Here is a 26,365-nt window from a genome sequence, read left to right on the forward strand (position 1 = left end):
CCGAGAAACCAGTTGCAAGAACTTAAAGAACTTCCTCAAGGACCCCTATCAAAAGGTAGCAGGAAAATCAAGTTGCAAACCCGGGTCTCCCCAGTGGTGAACCCCAAGCTGTCTCTACCTCAGTGGTTCAGAAACCCCTGGGAAGATTCTGAGAGAGTGGAGAAATGTGGGTCACTTGGTCTGGAGGGGTTGCCCGGGCACCCCTAAAGGGTAGCCACCGCACCAGATCGTGTGGGAGGCGGTTCCTATTGCTGGAAAGTCTTCGCAGCCACGTGCACAAAAGCGTGTGACCCCGACCCCGCAAACTCCCAGCAGCCCAGGGCAACCCTGACTTTGACTCCACACCGCCATTTGGATCACGCGATTCCAGTTCAGCCCTGATTGCGAGAACTGCCAAATCTTCTAGAGGGTGCAAGGGAGGCGTGGGGGCGGGGGGGGGGGGGGCTAGGCCAAAACAGGAGACCCCCTCCTTCTCTATTTAAATTTGGCCTGTCATTTTTAGAAAACAGGCTGCATAGTCCATGAAGTGAGGAAAAGCAGCTGCAGTGAGAAACTCAGGGACGTGGGCTCCTGGCTTGTCACAGCTATGATCCACGTTCTGTTCCACTCCACTTACAGGCACAAATGTCCCTGTGATATTCAGGGAACAGTGTGCACAGCTGGTCCCACCACAGCATACCACAGCCGGGGCCAGGAAAGAGGCTGTCTGAGGCAGGGCAGGAGCCTGACTCCAAGTCTGGGGGCCATTTGGATTTTTAATTGTTGGGCGGTGGGGATGGGAGTGGGGGGGGGGGGGTGAGGGGGGGGGGAGGTGGGGGGGGGTTGCTTGTTTTGGGGAGTTGGCCAAATGTAATCAGAACTTCTTTTCTGAACATTCTTCTTGCTTTAAAAAAAAAAAAAAAATGCCTGGACTGCAATTTTGGTTTTATGGGCTTTCCCATGAGATCAGCTTTTATTTCAAAAGTAAAACCCCAGCACAAAGGGTAAGGAAGCTTGCAAACCTTTTTGAGGATGGCTGTATAGCATGAGTTTTCATTAAAACGCTTCAGTAACTCCTATGTTACCAGGAGAAGGCCTTTTGCTCTTACTCTAGAAACTCCAGGTTCTTTCTGATTTTCTGGTCCTGTGATTCTCTTGTGCCCAGCACCGTGCCTGGCACATAGTTGGTATTCAGCAATTTTTTTTTTCCCAAAGAACAAGAGCAGAAGAGAATCCTTATTGACCAACTAGCTTTTTTCTTCAGTAGCAAGTTGCTGCAAGGACGTCAGTATTACATGAAATGTGAAATTATTGCCAAACTGAATTTTAATGAAACATTTCACCATGGGGGAAAACTTTAAGTAAAAAAACAAAAACAAAAACAAAAAAACAAAAAAAAATCACAAAAGCAAAATTATCCTCCTTGTTGTTACTATTTTAACATGATTCTACAAATAAATAAACAAACCTTAAAATAATGCTCGGGGGGGGGGGGGAAGCCCCAGAATAATAGGAATAGTGTTGGAGAGCATGCTATTTCTAAAATGCAATAGAGATATATTTAGGCCCAAGACTCAGCTCTTAAGACCTTTCTCTCACACTGGTCATTACTCAACATTCTTTGGCTACAACCAAAGATGAATCAATCTATCTGTGCTACGTAGCCAGACCACATTTCTTCATCTTGTCCAAAAGGCTGTTGTTAGTGTCTCTGATAAAGATCTCACAAGATCAAGGTCTACCAAGTCTTCAGCATTTCCCAGACCCATATTAACCCCATCCCCAAAAGAGTTTAAAGGGGTTTGGCATGACTTGTTTGTAGTGAACCCATGAGAGTACCTGGTGATCACTTCTTTCTTCTAATCCAGGTATGTCTAAACTGTTGGATATTTTTATGAGGGATTATTATCACACAGTCGGGGGTTTCTACAATATATCCTTTTCTCCTTACAAAAAGAGCTAGAAAAACCCTTTCCATCTCTGGCTCTCTCTCACGACTCCCCTCTTTTGATTCCTCATAGGACTCTGACAGCAGCTCTATGGCCACGTCCACAAGTTTTTCAATGTCCTGGAGTACAATTTAGCTGAGCCTTGGGAATGGCACTAAAGTAGCTCCATATGCTTTCACTATCTTCCTGCTCTTAAGAATCAGTTCGCTTATTCCCTGAACAATTGTTTAAAGGCAAAACTAAGTGTGATCGTGGTCTGTTCTGGGCTTCCACACATGCTCACATTCTCTAGAATAACAGCTGCATCTGCTGACGAGTCTACAACGTGTTGGACGTGATTCTTTCAAAAAACTCAGTGAAGAAGGTACAGCTATTAACCTTGTCATGCAGATGAGGAAACTGAAGCATAGAGAAGGTGAGTCATTTCTCCAAGGTCACACAGCACAATGGCAGAGCTGGTATTCAAACCCATGTCCTTATCCAGTATGCTATACTGACCTGTCCATTCTTTGCCACTTTTTCTGAACTCAGTTTTAAAAGCTCTTTATGATATGACAGGATTATGGGAGATGATTTTTCAATTTTCTGCTAAAATGTTTTTATCCGATTAGGAGTTTATAAAGCCTGTTTAGGTGACTCCAGTATCACTGATAGGTCCTGCCTTGATGGAAGCCTAGAGAATCAGGCTCCTTTCCTGCCTCCTGCTTCATTCCCCATCGGTCTTTTCAGGAGCCACAGGCCCAGTCTAAGATGGTGGCAGGAACAGAAATCACTTCCATGGAAGCATCAGCCATAAGGAGAGACTTAATGTTGTGTGTTGAAATGTGTCCCTCTAAAATTCACATGTTGAAGTCCTAATCCCCAGGATGTCAGAAGCTGACTGACCTTATTTGGAACCAGGGTCGTTGCAGAAGTAATTAGTTAAGATGAGGCCATATCCGATATGACTGGTGTGCCAATAAAAAGGAAATTTGGACACAGACACAGGTAGGGAAAATGCCATGAGGAGGCATAAAGACAAAGACAGAGATCAGGATGATGTATCAAAAGCCAAGAAAGACCAAAGGTTGCCAGCAAACCACCAGAATCTGGGAGAGAGGCACGGAACAGATTCTCCCTCACAGCCTCCGAAGGTACCAACCGAGCTGACATCTTGATCTTGGACTTCCAGCTTCCAGAACCATGAGACAATACATTTCCGTTGTTCAAGCCTACTTTGTGGCACTTTGTTACGGCAACCCTAACTAATACACTGAATGTGAAACACTAAAGAGGGATGAAGGACATCCCAGTTAATGAAATCCTCTGACTCTCCACTTAGATGCCCCCGGTCTCAGGAAGCCTTCCCCAAGGCCCCTACAGTGGTCTACAAAAGAGGGGGGCTGGGGGCAGCTCCCTGGCAGAAGAGAAGGCCAGGGGAATGGTGTGGAGGTGGGGGTCACAAAAAGTAAGCCTAGGCCCTTAGTAAATAGCAACTATTCCTACCTTTGCTGTTCCATGAACCAGCCAGTGATATTCTTGGAGCCAGTAGCCCATAGTTGCCTAGGTGGTATGTGGGAGGTGGGGTGAGGAGGAGTGGAGGGCTTGGAAGATGTTTGGAGCAGGTCCCCAACTTCTCCTGCACTGGTTCCTACTCCCCAAACCTTAGGCAATTTTACAGCTTTGGGGACTCTCCAGGGACTCTCTTTAGAAGGCCATCCTGGGTGTGGGGCTAGTTCCTGTAAAAGTAGGTTGATCTCAAAACCTACTTTGGTAGTGTTTGGTAGTGTTTGGAAGCAGTCGCTGATGCTCCCACCAGCTCATCTGTGAGTGGTCTTGCCTGTCTGGGGGCAGTAGACCTCTACAGCCACTCTGCTGTGGACACCCCGTGAGCCTGGGCACATCGGCACAAGGCACAGCCCTTCAGCTCTTACCAAGTCAGCTCGTGCAATGGTTCGCAGCTCCCAGGTCCATCAGGGTCAGGGATGGGACCCAGCCAACTCTGAACACTGGAATCGATGCCCAGGACAGCACAAAGGCCCCTTCTGCTTCCTATCCATGTTAGCTTAGGTCTGGAAAGACTGACTACCTATGGTCCCTATTGTCTGTGCTGTGCTCTTTGCTCCTGGTGTCTTTCTGTGGAGCCTCCATGGTCCAAGCTGATTGCTTGAGTCTCAGCCATCACATCTGTATTCTGCGTGCTTCCCAGAGGCCCCCATTGTGACTGTTACTAAGTGCATGCCTTATTGATATGGGTGCCTCTTTAAAACATGTCCACAAATTCTCTGACCCTCCTACAGAGAAAGATGCAGGTGTATGTCCCCTCCCCCTGAAGGTGGGCCAGCATTTGTGACTCGCTTGTAACCAGTAAAATGCAACGGAAGAGAGACTGCTAACTGAGATCAGAAAGGTCATGCAGATTCCACCTGGTACTTTCTGGCTGCTGGCTCTGGGTGGGTGGGGGTGGGGGGGGTCATCACTTAGGAAGTCTCAGGCCCCAGAGCCACCATGCTGAAAAGGCCATGCCCAAGGAGCGACAACATTGGTATTGAGACCACTGGATGGGAATCAGAGGGTCCAGTACCAGCCGAGTGGCCGTTCCGGAACGGCACTTTCTCTCTCTAGCCTGTGAGGGGACAGCAGGGCGCACTGCTAGAGTGTGGACCCGAGAGACTGGGGGTCAGGATTCGCGTGCTGCTTCATCCACTCCCTGGCCGTGTGCCTTTCACAGGCAACTTGATCTTTCTGTGCCTCCGTTTTCCCCATCTGTAAGATGGGGATAATAATCGTCCCTACTTCACAGAATTGACGTGAAAATTAAATTGGTTACTACCTGTGACAGACTGAGAACCTTGTCACACTCAATATTGCCTTGTTCTCTTTACTTCGTGGCAACGATTATTTCCTGGCATTAGTGTGTTTCCTCATTTATAGCTCTTTCTCCGCTCGGATGTGAGTGTACGGGTAATGTGTCACGTGTACAGGTCTCACTGCGGGGTCACCACCACCTGGAAGAATGCGTGGCATATGGTGGGGACTAGTATCAGCTTAGAGCAGGTTTGGCTGTGTGTACCAAATGGATTCATGACAACAGTAGTTTTATTATTTTTAGAAATTTTTAATGTTTACTTATTTTTGAGAGAGAGAGAGAGAACAAACAGTGGAGGGGCCGAGAGAGGAGACACCAAATCCGAAGCAGGCTCCAGGCTCCGAGCTGTCAGCACAGAGCCCGACGTGGGGCTTCAGCTCACAAGCCAGATAATGACCTGAGCCAAAATAGGGCACTTAACGGACTGAGCCACCCAGGCGCCCCAGGACAATAGTAATTTTTAAAGGTAGCAGTTTATCTGCCTCTTGGGAAGAATGTCTGGAGGTGCCTTGCCCAGGGCAAGTTTTGTGAAGCTGTCAGCTGTCATCAGAGGCCCCAGCTCTTACCTACCTACCCTACCTGGCTTAGTGTATCCACTTCGTGGTTCAAGATAGTTTCTTGAGCTCCAGCCATCACATCTGAATTCTGTGTTAGGAACAAGGAAGCCCAGAGATGTGTATTGCTTGCCTTTTAAGGAAACTTACCAAAAGTCGCATACAGTAACTCAGCCTACCTCTCATCGACCTGACCTTTCTACGTTTCTACACCTAACTCCAAAGCACGCTGGGAAATAGAATTCATTGGAAGGGTGCCATTATTCCCGGTTAGAGTTGGGGTTCTAGGGGAGAGGTGGAAATACTGAAAAGAAGCTAGCGGTCTCTAGCCAGTGCTCAGTAAATCTTAGTTTGACAGATAGATAAATGGTGTAGTCCTTTCCAAGGGGATTGCCCTGGGGAATCCCATGGAACTGAAGGCCAGTTGACCTGTAATTTGCATACACCAAACTATGACTGCTGTCTGAGTCAGAGTCAGAAGGTAGGAGGCAGGCTCAGGAGAGAGGAATGCTCAAGGCAGAAGCAGTCACTCTTTGCTCTGTAGCATACCCGCTCCTTCCCATAAGTAAGGTCCCCAGGTCACGGCCAGAGCAAGCCCTGGGCACAGAAGAGGCGACTGACCAACAATGAGGCTGTCGGATGGAGTGGGCACGGCCAAGAGCTGACCTCCTTCACTTGCACTTCACCCCAGGACCTCATCTGCTTGGTTACCGAGGGTTCTATGCAAAGTGTCACCTTACTCGTGGTCAGTGGGAGCGTCAGTGGTCACCTGGGCAGGCGCAGACCTTCCGGCTGACAAAGGGGAACTTCAGGCTTCCTCTTAGTATCCTGGGTCCTGAGAGCCCTGCTCTCACCTCTGGAGCCGCCCCCTTCCTTCCTCCAGAGTGTAGAATCATCTGAGGTGGGTCTCTAGAGGATCCCAGAAACATGTGCCAAGCCACAAGCACCTGCTTCTGAAAGGGGAGAGCAGGGAGCCAGATTTGGGCAAATCTAGGCCGGCCGCCCACATGCTGAGCAGACAGACTCAGGACTTTTTCCTGGATTCAGCTCTTCAGCAGCTTTCTGTGCTCCCAGGCGTCTTCTTCTGGCCTCCATCCCAGTCTTCCCTGGTGATGCCAGAGGCCCGTAGACCATGACTCCTGGCCTGGGTCTGAATTCTTGGGGTGATAGGATTGGAACGCTCTTTCCAAAGTTCACACCCTCTTAGTCCTCAGGAATTAGAGGAGCACGCTTGGCTGATAGACAATTACCCCCCTCCCCCCACCACCAACACCAACACTCAGGTCAGGTTCAGAACCTGAGCTTGGAGGTGGGCGCCGATGAGGTACAGAACGGGGAGTTCATCGGCCCTGGAAGAGTGCTGACCCCATGCACAGCACCAAGGTATGCATTTGACACGCGTTACCCCCAATCCTATGGGGTAGAGCCTGTTGTTATTACCCCCATTTTAGAGATAAGGACACTAAGGCCAGGAAACACAAATTCCTTATCCTGATTTCGGGTCAGGAGACCTAACATGCAGCCCGTGCTCGTTTAGCTTGGGCCTTTCTTATCGCCGATGAGATGATTTTTAAGAGCGTATCTTTGGTTTAAAAAAAAAAAAAGGATTTCTGCCCTGTGGGCATGTCTGGATTTCTCTTCAATGCACAATTTTTCATTAGCGCCAGGTGCGGAAAAGGCTGGGGTTGTTTGAAAGAGACACGTATATTTTGGGAGGACAAACCATTCCCGACGTAGCATCGGGTCGTGGCACCTCGCATGTACCGAGGGCAAACTTACGACACACATTATGCTGAGTGCTTCACAGCCGTTACATTTCACCCTCCAGTTGCTGCAGGGAGAAATCATCACCTTTTCCATCTTGTAGTTGAGGACACTGAGGCTTATCTGGATCATCGGCCCCACTTCATAAACGGCAGGACCAGCTCTAAACGTGAATCGCACACCATGGCCCAGAGCAAAACCCAACCAGCCTCCTTATTTTTGTACAGCTCACGAGCTAAGAATAGGTTTTACACTTTTAAATGACTGGGGGAAAAAAAATCAAAAGAAGGCGAATATTTCACAACTCATGAAAATTATCTGAAATTCAAATTTCAGTGTCCATAAATAAAGTGTTACTGGAACGCAGCCATGCCCATCATTTACATATTGTCTGTGGCTGCTTTCGAGTAATTGCGGCAGAGGCCGTATGGCCTGCAAAGCCTAAAATATTTACTACCCGGTTCTTGACAAGAAAAGTTTGCCTGTCCCTGTTCTAAAGCAGGATCCTGTTTGAAACCCTTGTTCCAAAGTTTCCACGAAACCTCCGAAGGCCTGAGTCACAGCCCGAGCGCTAGGGTTTCTAAAGCCCTACCCCTCGGAGTGAGGCCAGACAAGACATCTAAGTCATCAAACGCCTCTTGGGTTTCACCGCAGAATAAGGATCATCACCACACCCTGCCTGGCTCCGAAGGCTGTCAGTGGATGAAAACATGATAATGTATATGAAAGCATTTTGTAATCTGGAAAGCACTCTATAGAAATGGGAGGGATTACTGCATTATTTGGTTCAGGAAAAGGAGGTTGGTATGAGGGAACGAAGCCAGTAAGTGCAGGGGAAGGGGGTGGAGGGGAATTCTACTTTGCTTTGGCATGATTCATTAATAAAACAGACCAAACCTGCTAGAAATGGCCTTTGGCATAAACCCTAGCCCCCTGGCTCATGTGGTGGTTTCTTTGGCCTTGCACAGTGGAATCCACCCTCAAACATTCATTTTTGAGGCCAGTGCCTCGGCCCTGAAACGGCTTGGGCTGCCGCAGGGGGCGGGGGTGGGGGGCTTCCCAGGTCCACCCTTCTTCCCAAGGAATGGGCTTCCTCCTCAGCGGCTCTTAAGGTGCTAGGAAGACATCCTTGCCCCCAAACATGCCCTGCTCTTCTGTTTTCTTGTTTGCAAAATTGCAAGAACTTCACTTCTATCTTTATTCCAAAGTTGTTAAAACAAATATTTCTAGAATAGGCTACCCTTCAACCCTATTGGTTATGTCTATAGTGTTTAGCAAGTTAGTTGATCATTTGTTCAACAAATATTTACCAAGGTCCTCCCATGTGCGGAGCAAAAGGAGGAAAATTCGGGAAGTAGATCAATGCTTCCCCCAGAAAGGAGGCAATCCGAGGTCCAAGCAGGGGAGGTGAGGAGGGCGAAATCGAATCTGGTGCCATCACCACTGTGCTGAATCAACCCCATTCTTTTTTTTTTTTTTTTTTTTTTAATTTTTTCAACGTTTTTTATTTATTTTTGGGACAGAGAGAGACAGAGCATGAACGGGGGAGGGGCAGAGAGAGAGGGAGACACAGAATCGGAAACAGGCTCCAGGCTCTGAGCCATCAGCCCAGAGCCTGACGCGGGGCTCGAACTCACGGACCGCGAGATCGTGACCTGGCTGAAGTCGGACGCTTAACTGACTGCGCCACCCAGGCGCCCCATCAACCCCATTCTTAAAGGTGTCTAGGAAATGAAAGGTGGAGAAGAAAGTGCAGCAGGAGTCTCAGGAGGTATGGTTAGGTTCGAAAAGTTTTGTAATATAGGAGGGCAGGGGTATGAGCCAGGTCTTGAGTCCGAAGGGATAGTTGGATCTGCCGCCTGGTAACTCCGGGGTGGGGGTGGGGGGGTCCGTGGCTGCAGTGAGCCCCCTCCCACTAACAGAAAACCTGCTGTCCTGTTGGCTCTGAGCACGAAAGCCAGGCTGGAACCCAATGGCAGCCCTGCTCTCCTATGCCCCCCGCCTGGATCCCCCTGCTGGCACGGTGCACGCCTGACACTCAGCCGATCTTTTAAAAGTGAGAGACAAACAAAACTGTGTGCGGAATTGGATGTTTATTTCCACCATCTGCATGGCAATACAAGTTCAAGTTATAATGGCATCCGCTCTCCACCAGTATTAGGGAACCATTTAAACATCCACAGCCATTTACTGATTATAAACACACACTGAAAAAAAGGCGGCAAGTGGCATGTGGCCCCACACCTGCTGCCTTTGTGTGCGTCAGTCAATTTCATGCCTAGGAAGCGCTGGGCTCCGTGGGGATGGCGATAGAAGCAGCTTGGTTGGTTGTGAGTTTTTCTTTTTTTCCTTTTTTTCCCGAGGAACAGCATACACCAAGTTATAAACCAACCCCAAATACTCTTATTGCAGATAGATAGGAATCAATGCGACAGAGACAATGATCATAAATGCAAACCAAAAATGCTGTATTTCCTAATGTCAAAAGGTCCATTTGCTTCCAATTAGTAGATTAAAACTAAAGAATATTTTTTTTACTGGCCTTCCAGAAAAGTTACAGGGGTCACTGTGCAAAAGGCTCCTCTCTCTCTCTCTCTCTCTCTCTCGGCCATCGAAACCTCCCACAATCACCCCGGAAAATTGAGTCACCAGGCAATGGCAAGTAGGTCATAAATTGGACATGGGAACAGCAGGTGTGGGAAATTGAAGGAACAGAGAGAACTTGATGCATTTTACAGGCAAGAGAAAATTTACCCCAAAGCTGTGAAAATGGTCTCTGGATCAACTTTTTATCTTGCAAAGGGCTTCTTCACCTCCTTCAGACCTGCCCCTGCCCTGTCATGGGTCCGCTGGAGGCTTCAGCCTCAGTTCTGACCTTAATTAGCTGTGTGACTTTGGGTCCTCATTCTCAGAACCTGTTTTCTTACTGGGGAAAGCTGAAGGGGGTTGGGGTGGTGGTGTTCCATTAGACCAGGGCGTTCCTGGGCCTTTGGATCACCCATTTCCCCCTTAACTTCTGCAAGGAGAGGTTTTGGCTTTGTTTGGCTTTGCTTTGTTTTGCTTTGTTTTGTTTTGACTGCTTGTTTGTTTGTTTTGCCCCCTGACAGCTTTCTTAGTGCAAGTACTTCCTGCATTTATGGTGTAAAGGACCCATCTATCGCCTTCACCAAATTTTTTTTGGAGCAGGGAGTGCAGAATAGCTCTCTCAGCTTTTTATCTGGTCAAAAACTCCAAATACTTCCTAAGAGTTCCTTTGTCTTTCTGATGTGATCCAGGAGACACATCAGGCTGACTCCTGCCACAGGAGGATCACACTGACTGCTCTGATCAGTCCCAGGGGGCCCTCTCTGCCTCCCTTTTCCTCTGAACACTGGCTTTGAGATGGCACTCTAGTTTCCACTGCTCATTAAGCCTGGCCGAATGGAACCAACATAATGGCTCGATGAGCCTTCGATACATTCATTTAGAGTAAGGGTTCCCTCTCTATAGCTAGAACAATTACCCCCACTGCCTCGTAGGCCTAATGCACTTTGGGGTTCTAATTCACAGCGTTATATGAAGGAAGTGGGCATTGAAATTGTACACGAGTTCAGACTGAAGTCCATTTCTTAGGTTAACCAGCAGGTAAAACTGTGACTTCTCCAGTGTCCTGGGACATCTGTAGGATCCCATGCAGAACACGACTATCCTCCACGAATCCAGTATCATTAGTCGGTGGAAAAGTTGTTAGAAAAACACCACCTCACATGTTTTGACTCTCCTCTCTCTGTGCTGGTCACATTTTCACTGTTCCTTGTGTTACTTCTCACCTTTTCCCCATTTCCACTAAAATCTACCCCTAGGAAATCTTATTTGGATCCTGACTCAACCGTAAAAAAAGAAAAAAAAAAAAGGTAATTAGAAAAATGGACACTGACAGTGTATTTGATATCAAGGTATTCATATTAATTTTTTTAAAGAGTGATAATGGTATTGTGAGTTAAAAAAAATGAGTCCTTTACTTTAGAGATGCCTGAGATTTAGTTTAGAATAGGGTGGTGTAGGGGACACAAACTGCACTTGAGTTTGTAAGTGTCGAAGAGTGTGATGGATACGAGGCTTCATTACACAGTTCTCTCTGCTTTTGTATACGCTTGGAATTTTCTATAATAAAAAGTGTTTTTGTTTTTTGTTTTAAATAACCCACTCCTAGGGAAACGTGATAAACTCATCTACATTAAGATGTCACTAGCTGGTAAGTATAAATATAGTTATCTGATTTCTCGGTGTACCTGCATTTTACCAGGAGGAAATAGACTTATGGCAGAGCAATGAATCCAACAGTGGCAAGTCAGGAAGGGTCAGAGGGCACGGAGGGGAGGCAGCCGGGCCATGAGGAAAAAGGCCACTTGAACCAAGAACTCTGAATACAGTTCCAGTCTCTGTGTTCTTTTTTTCATCTGACCTAATAGGATTTAATAAAGATCAGGCTGATGAGCACGGCTGCATATCAAAAAGATTGTTTCTGGTGTTACTTTACTGCAGATACCGCCCAGTTCTTGCTAACCGCCATGTAAAAATAGCGACTATCTGAGCCCTTGCCACATATCAGACTCTCTGCTAGGTACTTCACACACGTGATTAAGAGGATCTTTATTAACCCTTTTAGATATTGTTGCCCCTATTTTACAGACGAGTCAAAAGTGGCTTGTGCAAGGCCCCTCAGCCCAGGTGAGGTCTGCGTCTTAATGACTTCACGGTCCCTTTGCGCCTTGAACACAAACTCTTCCTGGAGGTTGGTCATTGGATGATTTCCTTCTCTCACAGAGTATGGACCACTTCTCAAAGTTGAGCTAAATTATTAAGCCTTGCCGCATACTCAAAAACATTAATTAGTATTTTAAACTATGAAACAGCTAACAAATGATGCCACATTAAAATAAGACTCTGTGATGGCCAACACGCGAAAGATCAATTAAGCTAATGAGGAATCATACTGTGGATTGGTATTACTTAAACGGTAGTAAGCGGGTGCCCTCGGGGTTTGGCCTGTTTAGAGCAAGAGACAAGAGGGGTGGGTGATGAAGCCGACTGGAATGGTGGGCAGGGGAGTATAGCCCACCCTGTAGGCCACAGGTGTCTGAGGTTGGAGTCTCTGGGAAGCACGGGCTGAGATAAGCACCTACCTTTTGTACTTAAGAATACAGAAGGTTTATGGGAAGTAATAATGCCTGTCGGAGACAAGGGGGAGAAGGAGGCGGGAGCCGGGGGAGCCATCAGGCTGCGATGCAGGCCCCATGAAGTCCAGCCAGCCCTGTGGGAGACGCTGAAGCAAAGACATCCCCTTAGAGGAATCCTACGTTAGACAAAAAGCCGGGCCCTTGTACCACTGCCTTGCTCAGAATTTCCCCAAAGGGTGTGACTTTGGCTCCACAACTGAGCTTTGAGCCAAACCTTGAAGGAGCTCACAGCAGGGAGGCTAAGCACACTCCCCGGCAAGCTGGGTAGGAAGTCTTTTCTTGAAGGAGGTCTGAGCAGCAGTACCTCGGTGTCGAGCCCCATTCTGATAGTGGAAAACCACAGAATAGTTCCAATCAGACATGATGAGACTGCACATATGGTTATGTAAATATTCACCAGTGCCTATTGAATCGTTCCTACGACAAATATTTGAGTGTCTGTCACGTTCCAGGTACTTTTTAGATGCTTGGGATACATGAGTGGGCAAAACAAAGATCGCGCTCTGGTGGAGCTGATGTTCTAACCAGAGGGAGGGGGACAAACAATAGGGCACAATAAATACCTAAACTACTTAGCGTGCTGGACTCTTGCTCCTGTGTGGTCCATGTGCCAACAGTATCACCTAGGAGTTTGCTAGAAATGCTGGCCTTACTCCAGACCTACTCATTTCAAATCTGCATTTTAACGAGAACCCCAGGGGATGCTCATAAGCACAGCACAGTTGAGGCTTCACTCTCAATTTTAAGACAATCTTGAGACACTGTTAGAGCGGGGGAGAGAAATATAGTATTAAAAAGGATAGTCCGAGTAGACGTCACTGGAAAGGAAAATTTTGATTAAAAAAAACGAAGGAGGTGAGGCCTTTAGCCGGGCGTCTGGGCTGAGGAGTTCCCAGGCAGGGGGAATAGAGGGAGCCAAGGCCCTAAGGCAGAGGGTGCCTGCGGTGCTTGAGGAAGAGCAAGATGGCCAGTTCGGCTGGAGCGGAGGAGGCCAAGGTGAAGAACAGGAAGAAACGAGTCAGATAAAGGAGGGAGGGTAGGATGGCCACATGCCGTTGAACCTTTGGGGACAGCAGGGACTTTGGCTTGTACTCGGCCATATGGGATCGGAGTCTGAGCAGATAGCTGATAGGATACAGGCCTTAAAAGGATCACCTTGGATGTGGGATTCACAACGGACTGCAAAGGGGCATGGAGAGAAAGCAGGGAGGCTTTTGAGGAGGGCGGGGAGCAGGGGGAAATACTGCGAGAATCCCGACAAGAAACGCCGATGGTTCAGATGCGGCTGGTAGCGGGGGAGGAGGTGAGCAGGGGGTTTGATTGTGGATAACTTTAGAAGGTAGATCCAAAATGATTTCTTGATGGATGAGATGTAGGATGTGAGGAAGAGGTTTTTTTGGCCTGAGTAATTGAAAGAACAGAAGTGTATTCAACTGAGGAGGAGAAGGCTGTGAGTGGAACAGGGTTTGGGGGGAAAAGATCAAGGACATCACCTTGGCATGAGGAAGACGAATGTCTAATAGATACCCAAGAGATGATTAGGCAGTTTCATAGGAGTGTGGAGCTGAGGAAAGAGGTCTACTAAAGATGTAAATTTGGGAGCCTTCGTCAGTCATTCTACTGAATGTGCAGTCATCTAAGAATAGGGCTAAATATAATGAGCTGCTGGCTATTCCAAACACTTTAGTCACATAATGCAACTGATGTGGAAGTCACTGTGGCATGAACTGTTACTCTTAACATCTCTCTTGAGCTGTGATCCGAGTTCAGGTGCATAAAATAGTACAAGCATCTTAAATGTGGTTCTTAAAAATAATTCCTAAGTGTAAATGCAAAACAAAAAGAAATTCATAAAAACCAAAATAGAAACACTCTGGAAAAAAAAAAAAAAAAAAAAAAAGAGATGGTCAGGGGCGCCTGGGTGGCTCAGTCAGTTAAGCATCTGACTTCGACTCAGGTAATGATCTCCCGGCTTATGGGTTTGAGTCCTGCGTGCTGGGTCAGGCCTGGGTCAGCCCTGTACTGACAGCTCAGAGCCTGGAGCCTGCTTTGGATCCTGTGTCTCATTCTCTCTCTCTCAAAAATAAATAAATGTAAAAAAAAAAAAATTTTTTTTTAAAAAGAAGATCATGTAAAAATCAACTACATACTTTTTAATTTCCACTGGAGAATGGGCAAAATTCATTGATGACTCCCCCTCAAAAAAAGTTCTAATACATTCACTAGAAAATGAATATAATTTAAATCTAGTACAAACTAATTTTATGCTGAGCATCATAGCAGTTATTAACAGAAAGTGCTATTTCAGGCACTGAGTTAAATCTTTACATATATTACCATCTTACTTAACCCTCAATCCTGTAAGATTGTACCCATTTCACATATGACAGGACTGATATTCAGAAGTTAAATGTGAGCTCACATGGCTAATAAGTACCCGTGCAGAGGTCCAGCTCCAAATCAAATTAGAAGTACCTGCAGAATTCAAACATCACAATTTAAAAATGAAACCTGAAGAAGGAAGTAGTACTATTTTATTTCTTTTCAAATAAAAGTGCTTCGTTTAGAAAAGATTCTGTACTTGTATGCATCCAGCTTTCTATGGGCAATAAATCCTCTGCAAAAGGTTGGAGTGTCATCGCCTTCCTCTTTAAAAAAAACAACAAAAACCTAGCCCCCACCCCCATGACTCATGATTCTCATTGTAAGTATGACTTTTCTTGCTGACTGATACTGATGACTGAATCAAAAAAGTGAGCAAGTAATTGGTATCAGTTATCTGTACTTCCAGATTTTATCTATAGCAATGATTAGGTAAAATAATGCACTGTCAATGACTTATTAAAAATTTATTTCATGTAATAAATTATATAATTCATTTCTATTTTTAAACAGTCTACACCAAAAATATTTTTTGAAACATTTTTCTTTTGGTAAAACGTACAGGGTAGCAGGCTGACATCACTTCACTTCTAGTAGGTAAAATCCCCTTGCAATTATACAGTCAAACATAGCTTTTCCTCACATGTCTCTAAAAGTTCAAGTTGACACCACTTGATAAAAACAAGACAGCATAACATAAACATTTCCAGATTTTTGCCTAAGGCCTTAGATCGAACTGAATATTAGGTGGAATATTACAAAGATATACTCGGCAGCCTTGAACTCATCATCTTACGTGTATACACACACCATATGGCTACAAGGAGCAGGAAAACAAGAAAGGCACAAAAGGACACAGTGGGGAAGTCTCAGACCTGTACATCAACAATGGCCATAAGAGACATATAACCAACACAATGTGACACACAAGGAAGTTATTTATAGGAATTTTTTAACTGCTAACAGTATATTCATGGTTTTTATCAAATTATTCAGAGGATATCAAACTTCTGCAATGACCAAACTTCTGTGTACACACACTGGATTAATTTTTAGTTGCAAAATAAAGTCGGCCTCACGAATGCAAAAACATAACAAAACCATTGAAGGGCTTGGGAGAAATTAGTAAATGGGAAGAGAATACTCAAGTGTAATCTGAATGATACTCATCAGAGTTTGCTGTTGTTATTGTCAAATGTTGGCTATTTTCCTCTTTGAAAGAACACAAGAATTTGATTCTCGTGATGAGCTACTAATTCAATAAAGCAATATCACTGGTTAAAAAAATTTGCCTTTATTTAATTTAAATTTTACACCTATCATAGGTATATAGTCTAAAAATAAAAACACATCCAAGAGCTTAGGCCTCAATGAGAGTGTTTTGGGGTGCTGGGGAGAAATACCAGAAAAAACTTAATTTATATTTAAATTTACCATTGTGTCTATCAAGTGCCTACTGGCTGAACAGAACTGTAGTCAATAATTCACACTCTATAACTTCATTCAACTAATACAAAAAGCTAAATAGAAAGATTTATAGTTGAACACCGAGTTCCTAAGGCTGGTATCACATATCATTCCCTGATAGAGCAAGAATTCATCAACAGAGGACATAGGAGCCAAATTGAGAGCTGGATTTTAAAATACCTTTCCCTGCTGTGCGTATAAGTAACACATTGTGTAGTGACCTAAAGAATATTCTGTGTTACTCAATTTTCTTTTCTGGGAAGACTACCACAGTCCAGTGACTTTAAGAACCAAACTCCAAAAACTCTACCTGAGAGCCTTAATAAGGGCAGCTGGGTCATGATTGGAAAATCTATCAGCCGATGCCCCTCTGCCACAGTTCAAGGGTAACTAGGCCAATTATGAGGCTTACCCAATGGTACCAATAATTTAAAATAAATAATTGTACGTGTATACTTTTTTACACTTATACGTGAAAATGGGCGAGAGTGAGTGAAAATGATGCTTGGCTGGGAGCAAAGGAAACCTACGACACCCCTTCAAAAACTCTTGTGAATTCCAGGACCTCAAGGTCAGATTTAAACCAGCAGGAATAGGGCTGTTATTCCAAAACCTCCGAAAAGAAAGAACTAATAATAAAAACTGCAGCTGATTTTATGCACCAGGAATGAAATGTTACAACACATCTATCATTCACATGTGGGTTCGTGTAATTTATCTTCAATTAGAATTATTATCTATTCAGCAGCTGAAGCCCAAGAAGTGCTGATACACTGCAGATGAGAAAACATTTGCTGGTCTCTCGGCTCTGGCCTTCTCCAGCTAAATGATGAGCACACAATACAGATCACTCGTTCTATAAACCAACCTTGGCTCACGTGTCCAGTTAAGCCGTGCCGCCAGCACGTACATTTGCAACATCTCTTCATCCCGTCTCGTGGACCCCAGAGGCTCCGCTGGGGCTCTTCAGCTTGATTGGTTCTACAACTCGGTCCCAAATTCACATAAAAAAAAGCCTCACACAACCTTTTAATCCAGGATTTACTCCTCTGAAATGTATTATTGGAGCTATAGCTAAAATATTTGAACCCCAAGGATACAATAATTTAAAAGTAACCTTTACAATATTTATAATTGAGTACTTTATCTCCACAGCCTTGACTTCCAAGGTTGTCAAGCTAGCGTCAAAGTACTTTAACTTCCGCGTTGATGGGAGTGGCGTCCCTCTGAGCTCGTGTTTACCGCAGTTTACACTCTACCAAATCAACAGGGAAGAAGACAACCCGGAAACAAAGGCAGCATTCTCGACTGCAGTGTTCTCAAAAGCACGTTCAGTGGGATGTCAGTAGGCGTCTAGCTGAAAATAGGGGTTTCATCTTCGGATAAGGACACACTCAAGCTGGTTTCCAACCGATTCTTTGAGCCTTTCATGTGCCGAGAGGCAGGTTTGCAAGGGCCCCAGATTATCTGCCTCTGAACATTTATCCCCGTGAGCACCTCCTAGGAACACGGCTCCACAGGGCAGGTCTTGAGAAACATGGCTTTGGCATTTTGGTGTTCGGAGACTTCACTAATCCCTCGGGCTTTGAGACCATAGTCTAGTTCTTAAAAATAAACAACACAAGTAACTGTGATAGCCGGTAAGTCTGGAGTAGCAGACTCAGAAACTGAGCGTGTGGGCAGGGAGGGGAGAACACACCTGTTTATCCTCCTACAACATTTTCATCTCCCCAGCAAAAATACGTCCCCAGATTCCCAGGTTAACCGCTCCTGATAATGGCTGTGCACAACACCTGAACGAAATAAACAACATACAAAGGCCGCTTAAAGCAGAAACAGTGGAATAAAGTTTCACTTGCCCAAATGGGGAAATGAACAAGTGCCATATAATCTCATGTTTACAACCGGTAACCCTGGTTATTGCTTACGAGTCTGACACCGTACAGGTGCCTGGGTGGCCCAGTCAGCTAAGCATCTGGCTCTTGACCTCAGCTCAGGTCACGATCTCCCAGTTTGTGGCTTCAAGCCCCTGTTGGGCTTTGCACTGACAGCTTGGAGCCTACTTGGGATTCTCTCTCTCTCCCTCTCTCTCTCTGCCCGTCCTACACTCATGCTTTCTCTCTCTCTCTCTCAAAATAAATAAATACGCTTTAAAAAAAGAGTCTAACACTGTATAATTTGATAACATTTATAGAGCTTTCTTCTTTGAAGCACTACTGAATAATTAAAGTTGCTATGGCAAACTTCTTTACTTGAGGAGTTCGTTTACTTTCGAGTAGGATTTCTTGACCTCAGTACTACTGAGATTCGGGGCTGGATAATTCTCTGTCTGGAGACGCTGTCTTGTCCATTGTATGGTGTTGACGGTACACCCCCGGCCTCAACCCCTGGATGTCGACTGCACTCCACAAGTTGTGACAACCAAAAATGTCCCCAGATGTTGCTTAGATATAAGCAAATCATCCCCAGTGGAGAGACATTGCTACCGAGTGCAAACTAAAGCTTGACTCTGCTTCCCTGGGCAATGTCCATTTCGCAGGCATACTGTGACTTAGACACATCAACGTCTTGTAAATAGTAGCATCAAATCTTTCTACCTTCTCTGTGACCAGAAACATAAGTAATATGTGTGTGAATGGTAGAGAATGGTTAGAAGGAAGCAGTCTACACATTTCGAAAGCAATCAAGAAGTAATTTTACTGTCCTGTAAGAATTATCGGAATCCTGATGCGTAACTGACAAATAGGATAACAATTAGGAAAATGTTAATTGTGTATTATCTGTTAAGGATCATAATGGCTGAGGCGGTCTAAGAGTAAAAAAACTAACAGTCAACAGCGACTAGCTCCGATCACATTCTAGTTCTCCACCAAACATTCTCCACGAAATTCTCAATTCAAAAACCTAAAGTCTTGTCTTTAAACCGCTTATTTGTACTGCAGCCTCGTCACTTCTTTCAAATTATCAAAGAGAAACCTCTCACATGTCATGAAGAATTCTGGTATGTGTCAAGAAGCACATTGTCTAGTTTTAAAGCCATTTCTTCAATATCCACATTTTCAGTTCTGTCATAATTGTCAACTCCAGACACATGACTCTCTTTATTTTGTTCTTTCCTTACTGCCTTTAAACACTTGTCAAGTCTCTTTATGAACAAGTCCACATCCTGCGTCTTCATTCCAATGGCTGCGGCAGCATTTAGGTAAGCACAAGGATAATTATTTGTATGCGACATAAAGCCTTGGAAAGTGTAGCCACTCACGGTTTGCACAGACCCAAGAGGCACAACCCTGAAAGAGAAAAGATTTAGCAATTTAATATGTCTGGTGATGCTAACAGAATATCACTCATAAACAAAAGATATCTGTGTTACTAAGCCTTGTATCTACTTATTGAGAAGTTTAAAAACAGTCATAAATCATGACCTATGAAAATACACTGTGGCAGCCTTAAAATAAAATTATGCAATACGTTGCTATTTTACATAGAAAAGTACTGCCTGGAGACTACCGCTCACTCATCTTCTATTAAAGAGCCATAACCTCTTTAATACCTGCAAATACCTTTGTACCTTCTTCAAAGAGAAAAAAGAAAATGATTTCTGTCTTGGTACCAACTATGGAATCTGACTTCACATATACCTACCTTAATGAAATACTGAAATCTGTAAGTCAAACCACTTTGGTTAATTGTGTATTGCCTCAAAAAATCAACAAACTAAAATCACACCCATATGATCTGTGCTGTGCAATGGAGAGCTGTAAAGCAAAGATCCAGAAAAAACTATGCACCCGCTCACAGTGGATGGTGGTCAGCAATCGGTATATTCAGCAATGGCACGTGCATTTCTTAAGCTAGATTTCATTAGTGAACTTGATATAAGCAGATTTCTACCAGTATTTCTTTCAAAAAAATAAGTCAATTAAGGTCAATCTAAACAAAAAGACAAATACTGGCGACACTAAAAGCAAGGCTAAGAAAACCACTTTAGAAGTGTCAAAACTATGCTGTGTATAGACAGAGTTCATCAAGGTAAAAGCTGAATTAATCTAAGTTTTTCTCTCTTAAAAAGTTGTCCTTTGATGTGAAATCTCTAATCTCTGGTAGTCAAGAGAGAAATGCTTTCATAGAAGCATGTAAAGAAGAGTACTTAGGGCAAGATATTTCTTTTCAAGTCATTTTTCTCTGACCTCATCAAATATAAAATGAAAAATGAAATTCATTTTTAAGCCGTGTATCTATAAGAGAAAAAAGTACACTTTTCAAAGGTAGCACTTAGACAAGAATTGCATAACCTTTTTAGTTCAGGAAATGGGCTTCTCCTTAAAAATGTTTTCATCTAAATTTAGTAATGAAGATGACTTATCTCTAATACCCTGACGTGACACCACTGAAGATTATCTAACAAAGGAAAATAAAGGTAAAAACGTATAGAGACAGGCGATGTAACTTTGTTTCTGTAGCTCTACGAAACAGACAAGATCCCGATCCCCCTGAGGCTGTTTCCGGCGTGGGCCTTCCACAGGCGAGCTTTCATAGCACCACACGTTTTCCATCTCTTCATCCTTTCACTCATGACGAATCCTCAGATGCACCTCAGCATATACACGGGGGACTGTTGTTAAGGAAAGGTACTTTTCTACAGGCAGCTTGGAAAAGCCAAATAAATCCAGCCTCTTTCAGACACACTCACCTGGCTCCAGACACCTGCCTGGTGAACAGCATTGAGCCAAGCTGAGTGACAGCTTTGTCTTCGTCGTCACCTAGTGTCTTAAGTGTCATGGCTGAAAGAGAACAAAGGATCCCAGTGTACTTTGGTTCACCAGCACACAATCACTCAGAAAAAAAGTACTTAATGAGGGAGACCTGACTTAGGTGTGTGTGCGTGTGTGTCTGTTAAAGGACACATAACATAAAATGTTATCTTAACCATTTTTGAGTGTTCAGCTCCGCGGTGTTGAACACACCCACACTGTTGTGCAACCATCCCCACCACCCATCCTCGTCACTCCTTCCATCTTGCGAGGCTGGGACACTGTACCTCCATTCTCCCCTCCCCTCCAGACCCCCAGCAGCCACCATTCCATTTTCTGTCTCTAGGATTCTGACTACTCTAAGTACCTCATACAAAAGGAATCCTACATTCTTCGTCTTTTTGTAACTGGCATGGAGATATTACTTTTTATTCATTGTCAAGGGGCATGATTTCACGTTAATGCACTTAATAAATCTTAATAAATGCAGACAAAAATTTGTTAATGTAAACGAACATACTCAGAATCAGAACAGAATTTCCGGATCACCCTTCTGAAGAGTGAACATTCCAATTAAATAGATGGAACGATGACATGATCAATATGGCAGTTTATTCAAATTCAACCATGTTTTAAGAACTTATAAAATGGGAATGTGGGATATTTTCAGCACATACATAAGGTTATGTAAGATCAACTTCTGCATATATAAATGAGAATAATCTTTCTGAGGTTACATGAGTAAACTATGTTCTCACCACCACTACTAGCTACTATTTCCTGAGGACTTGACTTCCCACACTAGATACTTTACAATCTCAACCATTCTTTAACAATTTTGCATGTGAGGGATCACTGTCTCTATTTTACATAGATAGGGGAAAGGAGGTGAGAGGTTAGTACATAGCAGAGTTGTGATTCAAAATCATACCATATCATCTTCTGTAATATAAACCAGCAAAGGACTAAATGGGATGGGTTTTATTATATATTGGTGGCATATATAATTTGTTATATATTAATATATATATTTAATATATTTTTAAATATTTAATATATATTATATATTTTTCATGGAAGCCAACTCCTGCAAAAGGCTTCAGTTACAAATGATTGTTTCCTAACTTTCCTCAGATATGCATGAAATATGAAACATTCCACTATATATATATTTGCAAAAGGGAGAATTATGAAGCTTAAAAGCTAAATGCATAAAAGTCAACGTTCATATTAACCTGTTAGTAGCCTTTGTACTACATAACAAAAATATATAGTCCTTTTACAAAGGAAATTATCATAAATATGTGGAGTTCTCTAACATAAAGACAATCAGGAAAACAATCACAGCATTAAAAACAATATAGATTTAATTTTTAATATTACGGTGTTTTGTTAAATGGTGAACATTTTTATAGAGTTCTTACTAGTGACTAAATTATTTTGGTTAGAAGCAGGAGTCAAAGTATCTTTTTCTGTATATTCTAATATTGATTTGGATTCTTTCCAGTGTATGGTTTTTCATCTCAGGAATACATTAAAGCATTTCTAAAGGCTAACTAAACCTTTTCAATTTACAAATTAATAATGTAATGAATTTAGAAATATCATTGTAACCAGAAAGAATTCATACTCTTTCTAGAAATACCAGGTCCCTGCTGGGGATGGTTATGAAGCACTGATTTTTTTTTTCTTAAGAAAAATATATTACCTAAAGATATGGGATTGTGAGGTGTATGCAACAGTCTTTCATTGTAGGTTTCTGACAGCTTCTTTAGTTGGCTGGACAAATATGAAAACATTTCCTGCAACAACAAAATGTTACATTTATTTTTTTTTAAAGATTTTTAAGTAATCTCCACACCCAACATGGGGCTCAAACTCACAACCTCAAGATCAAGAGTTGCACATTCTATTGACTGAGCCAGCCAGGTGTCCCCAAAATGTTACATTTAAAGAAAATCAAATGAATGCTTACTGAAACTTGCCAGATTTAATAAAACAAAATCTGTTTGGTGTGGTATCTGTGCTGTAAATTAACTCATTTCTGTGCCCTGGGAGCCAATTCTTTCCTTTGATACAATATAGTGAGATTCAAAGCCGCCACAATTATCAGAAACCACAGGATTTAGGTGAAGAAGGCAAAGGACCGGCAGATTTCCTGCTTTGGGGATATTATGGAGCTATCACAAATCCGTCCTCTCTTCCGAACCTCCAGGGCTACCACTCTGGTCCAAGCTGCCATCACCCTGTCCCCTGGACCGCAGCAGTAGATTCCAAATGATTTCTCTGTTGACTTTCCTGCCCCTCTACAATCTGTTCTACATGCAGAGGCCAGAGCAGTCTTTGAAAAGCATAAATCAGATCATGTCCTTCTCAATGATTCCCGTCTGTAAGTACTGAAAACCCAAACTCTTCACCTATTAAGGCCCCAAATGATCTAGCCCAGCCAATGTGCCCAACTCAGCAACTGTCATTCCCCCATTTAGTATAGCGACAGCCACATCAGCCTTCTTTGCAACCACCAAACACAGCAAGCTCATTCTGGTATAAGAACCTTTGCGCCTGCTTCCTCTAGACACAAGACAGTGCTTCTCCCAGAACGTTCGATAAGCCCTCCCTTTATTATTTGCCTATTAAAGTCCTCCCGGTCTCCCTCCTACAACCATTACCTATTTTGGTTTCTTCACTATACTTATCACAATCTGAAATTACCTTATTTATTAGCTTAAATGAATACTTCCTGTGACTACCTACTCGAATGGGAAAACTTGAAAGCAGGGACTTTGTGTTCTTCACTACTGTTTTCCAAACACCAAGAAAAACGTGCCGTACTTTTAGTATGTACGTAACATAGGAAAAAGTAGTTTAAAATGCATTTCCTTCAAATTGCACAAACTCAATATTAACAACTCCCTCAACTCAAAAGAACATAGCAACTCAAAACAAAAAAAAATTGTGTTCTTGGTCCTACTCTGGAAAATAATGTATACCTAGGAGTAGAAAATAAAATAAAAATATTTTATAAGTATAGTTCCATGTGCACATGTATGTAAGCAGTTTAATAAAGTCTAATAAAATAAATAAATCTTAAATTGGCAACTGTTTGACCTAAAATTATACTTTCTTCTAGTAAGCCCTTTATAAAGTGTTGAAATAAAAATCTGACCAAATAAGTCTTTCCTGAAGAAGCCCATTTGCCCTGACCTCCTCTAGTCACAGTCAAAACATATAAACTCTACGGATACACTAAAGGGCCAAGGGCCAACAAAGTACCAGGTGTAGACAGCAGGAAATGATACTTGTCCTACTTCGAAGGCTGCAAAAAGTGCTTCAGTTTTCTCTAAGGTAAGGGTTGAATAGTCTGATTCTACTCAATCCATCTTCTGTTAAGATTAAGAAGAAGAAAAGTCCTACCAAGTTTGTTAATTATTAATGAGTCTACTTAAGACCACAAACATTTTTTTACACAGTATATTTTGTGCTCTGACCTGAAAAAAAATTTTAAACTAGTAGTCATTCTTAAATTTTTAGGCTATTATATAAGATCAATTGTCTCAGCATGTCAGAATTGTGAAATCTTAGATCACTAAAATAAACTGACTTTTTTATATTAGAAAACTTAACATCCATATTGGTCATATCTAATGAAGTTATGAGGAAATGTTACTGTTAGATGTAATAAACCTTTCTCTTTCATTAAAAAAATAGAGTAGGGACGCCTGGGTGGCTCAGTCGGTTAAGCGTCCAACTTCAGCTCAGGTCATGATCTAGCAGTTCATGAGTCTGAGCCCCACGTCAGGCTCTGTGCTGACAGCTCAGAGCCTGGAGCCTGCTTTGGATTCTGTGTCTTCCTCTCTCTTTGCCCTTCACCCACTTGTGCTCTCTCTCTCTCTCTCTCTGTCTCTCTCTCCGTCTCTCAAAAATAAACAACAAAAAAAATAGAGAAGTAATTAAGGAGGCAAATGTCCTCACCACTTGCAAACTGTAAAGAGCTGTTTAGGCAACTTTTCTTAGACATATAAAGATTTCTTGGCCCCTCCTTCTTAAACTACTATTCTGATACTCATTTCAGAAGGTGAAACAGTAAGAGAATCAAATGGAATGCAAAGATCAAGAGTTTTTCTGACAACTGGAACAATTCCTAATCTTTTAGTACTATACCAGTAGTAATGAACAGTAGAATTTCTGGATTTCATTTATATATTTTCATCTACTATAAAGTAACTAGGTCACTAATCCAAATGCTCTGTATTGCTTAAAAAAGAAAAAAGCAGTCACATTTTAATTTAGATGTTAACTGCTGATTTTTCATCATCTATATTATACACCGAAGTCTTAATTTGCAACTGTCTGTCTAACTCTCTTAGTCTCAAATTCAATTTCTCATAAGCAGAAACAAATCTGATAGCTAGGAAATGCCTTTTATTAGCCTCCTACATCTTCCACCCTAAGAGTAACAGCAAAATACTTACTTCAGTGATGAGGACAAATGTAAAATATTATTCTATCCAGTATGGCTACCACAAGAATCACCAATGTGAACACACTCGTAAACTAAGAAGCCTGACGAGTAATTAATATGTATTTATTTGTACTTAGCTATTTCCAAAAAAAGAGGAAATGTTTCCCTAGTAACACCCCTAGAGGGTGCTTTTAAACTTACTGATGCATACATGGCTATTAAAAAACTGAGATTCTCCTAATACTCAATTTCTAATACTTTAACAAATCACTTTTAACCAGTTCTACTGATTGCTAATATCACTAGAAATCAGTTTTACCTAAAACTTTAGACTACAAACATAATGCTAAGGTACATCTTTAGACTACAAACATAATGCTAAGGTAACTAAATCTTACATATAACGAGTATGGGAGTAATTACACAAAAAAGAAAACATCTGTGAGTCAAGTTCACATCCATCTGCAAATATTTCGTGTAAAGGGTTATGATAGGTAATCCAATAAGCAAAGAAGCTTAAATATCTTAACGTGCAATACACTGAGTCCTACAATATCTGACAGGTTAAGGCCCTCAATGTTCTCCCATTAATATCACTACATTTAAAAAATATCATTTGGAAGGCTGTACCACTATTTCCTACACTACTACTTAGCTAAGCAGTTTTTTCCTGATATATTAAAGGTACTACAAAACCTGCACTATTTTTTTGCCACAGTTAAATCTATAACTGACATTTATTATAAAATACTTCTGTAAAGGGAGAAATTTATAAGTACCCAAAGCAAATGTATATAGAAAGATCTTACTTAAAAGAAATGAAATATTATTGATTTTCTATGTCTTTTGTGCTGTATTTAACTTAATTTTAAAAGACTCTTCACTAGAGATAAACTGAACTGCATACCTGAATGCTGATGTCAGCTATATTTCTAGAATAAAAATACAAAACTTTACACCATAGTTCAAGATGTTAATGGAAGGGAA

The 26,365-nt window shown here is 42.7% G+C and overlaps 1 protein-coding gene across 1 annotated transcript in view; it reads right to left on the bottom strand.

The window, feature by feature from the left end:
• Positions 1 to 18,833: 18,833 nt before the first annotated feature.
• The window catches only part of SEPSECS (Sep (O-phosphoserine) tRNA:Sec (selenocysteine) tRNA synthase), a 33,425-nt gene continuing 25,893 nt past the window's right edge, over positions 18,834 to 26,365 (bottom strand). Inside the window, exons 9-11 of the mRNA XM_049630400.1 lie at positions 22,625 to 22,718; positions 20,856 to 20,946; positions 18,834 to 19,452 (exon numbers count right to left, since the gene is read on the bottom strand). Coding sequence (XP_049486357.1) covers positions 19,149 to 19,452; positions 20,856 to 20,946; positions 22,625 to 22,718 — 489 coding nt within the window. The 3' untranslated portion in view covers positions 18,834 to 19,148. The remainder of the gene's footprint in view (positions 19,453 to 20,855; positions 20,947 to 22,624; positions 22,719 to 26,365) is intronic.

This window comes from Panthera uncia, chromosome B1 (genome assembly GCF_023721935.1).
Source record: "Panthera uncia isolate 11264 chromosome B1, Puncia_PCG_1.0, whole genome shotgun sequence".
In the NCBI taxonomy this organism is placed as follows: Eukaryota; Metazoa; Chordata; class Mammalia; order Carnivora; family Felidae; genus Panthera; species Panthera uncia.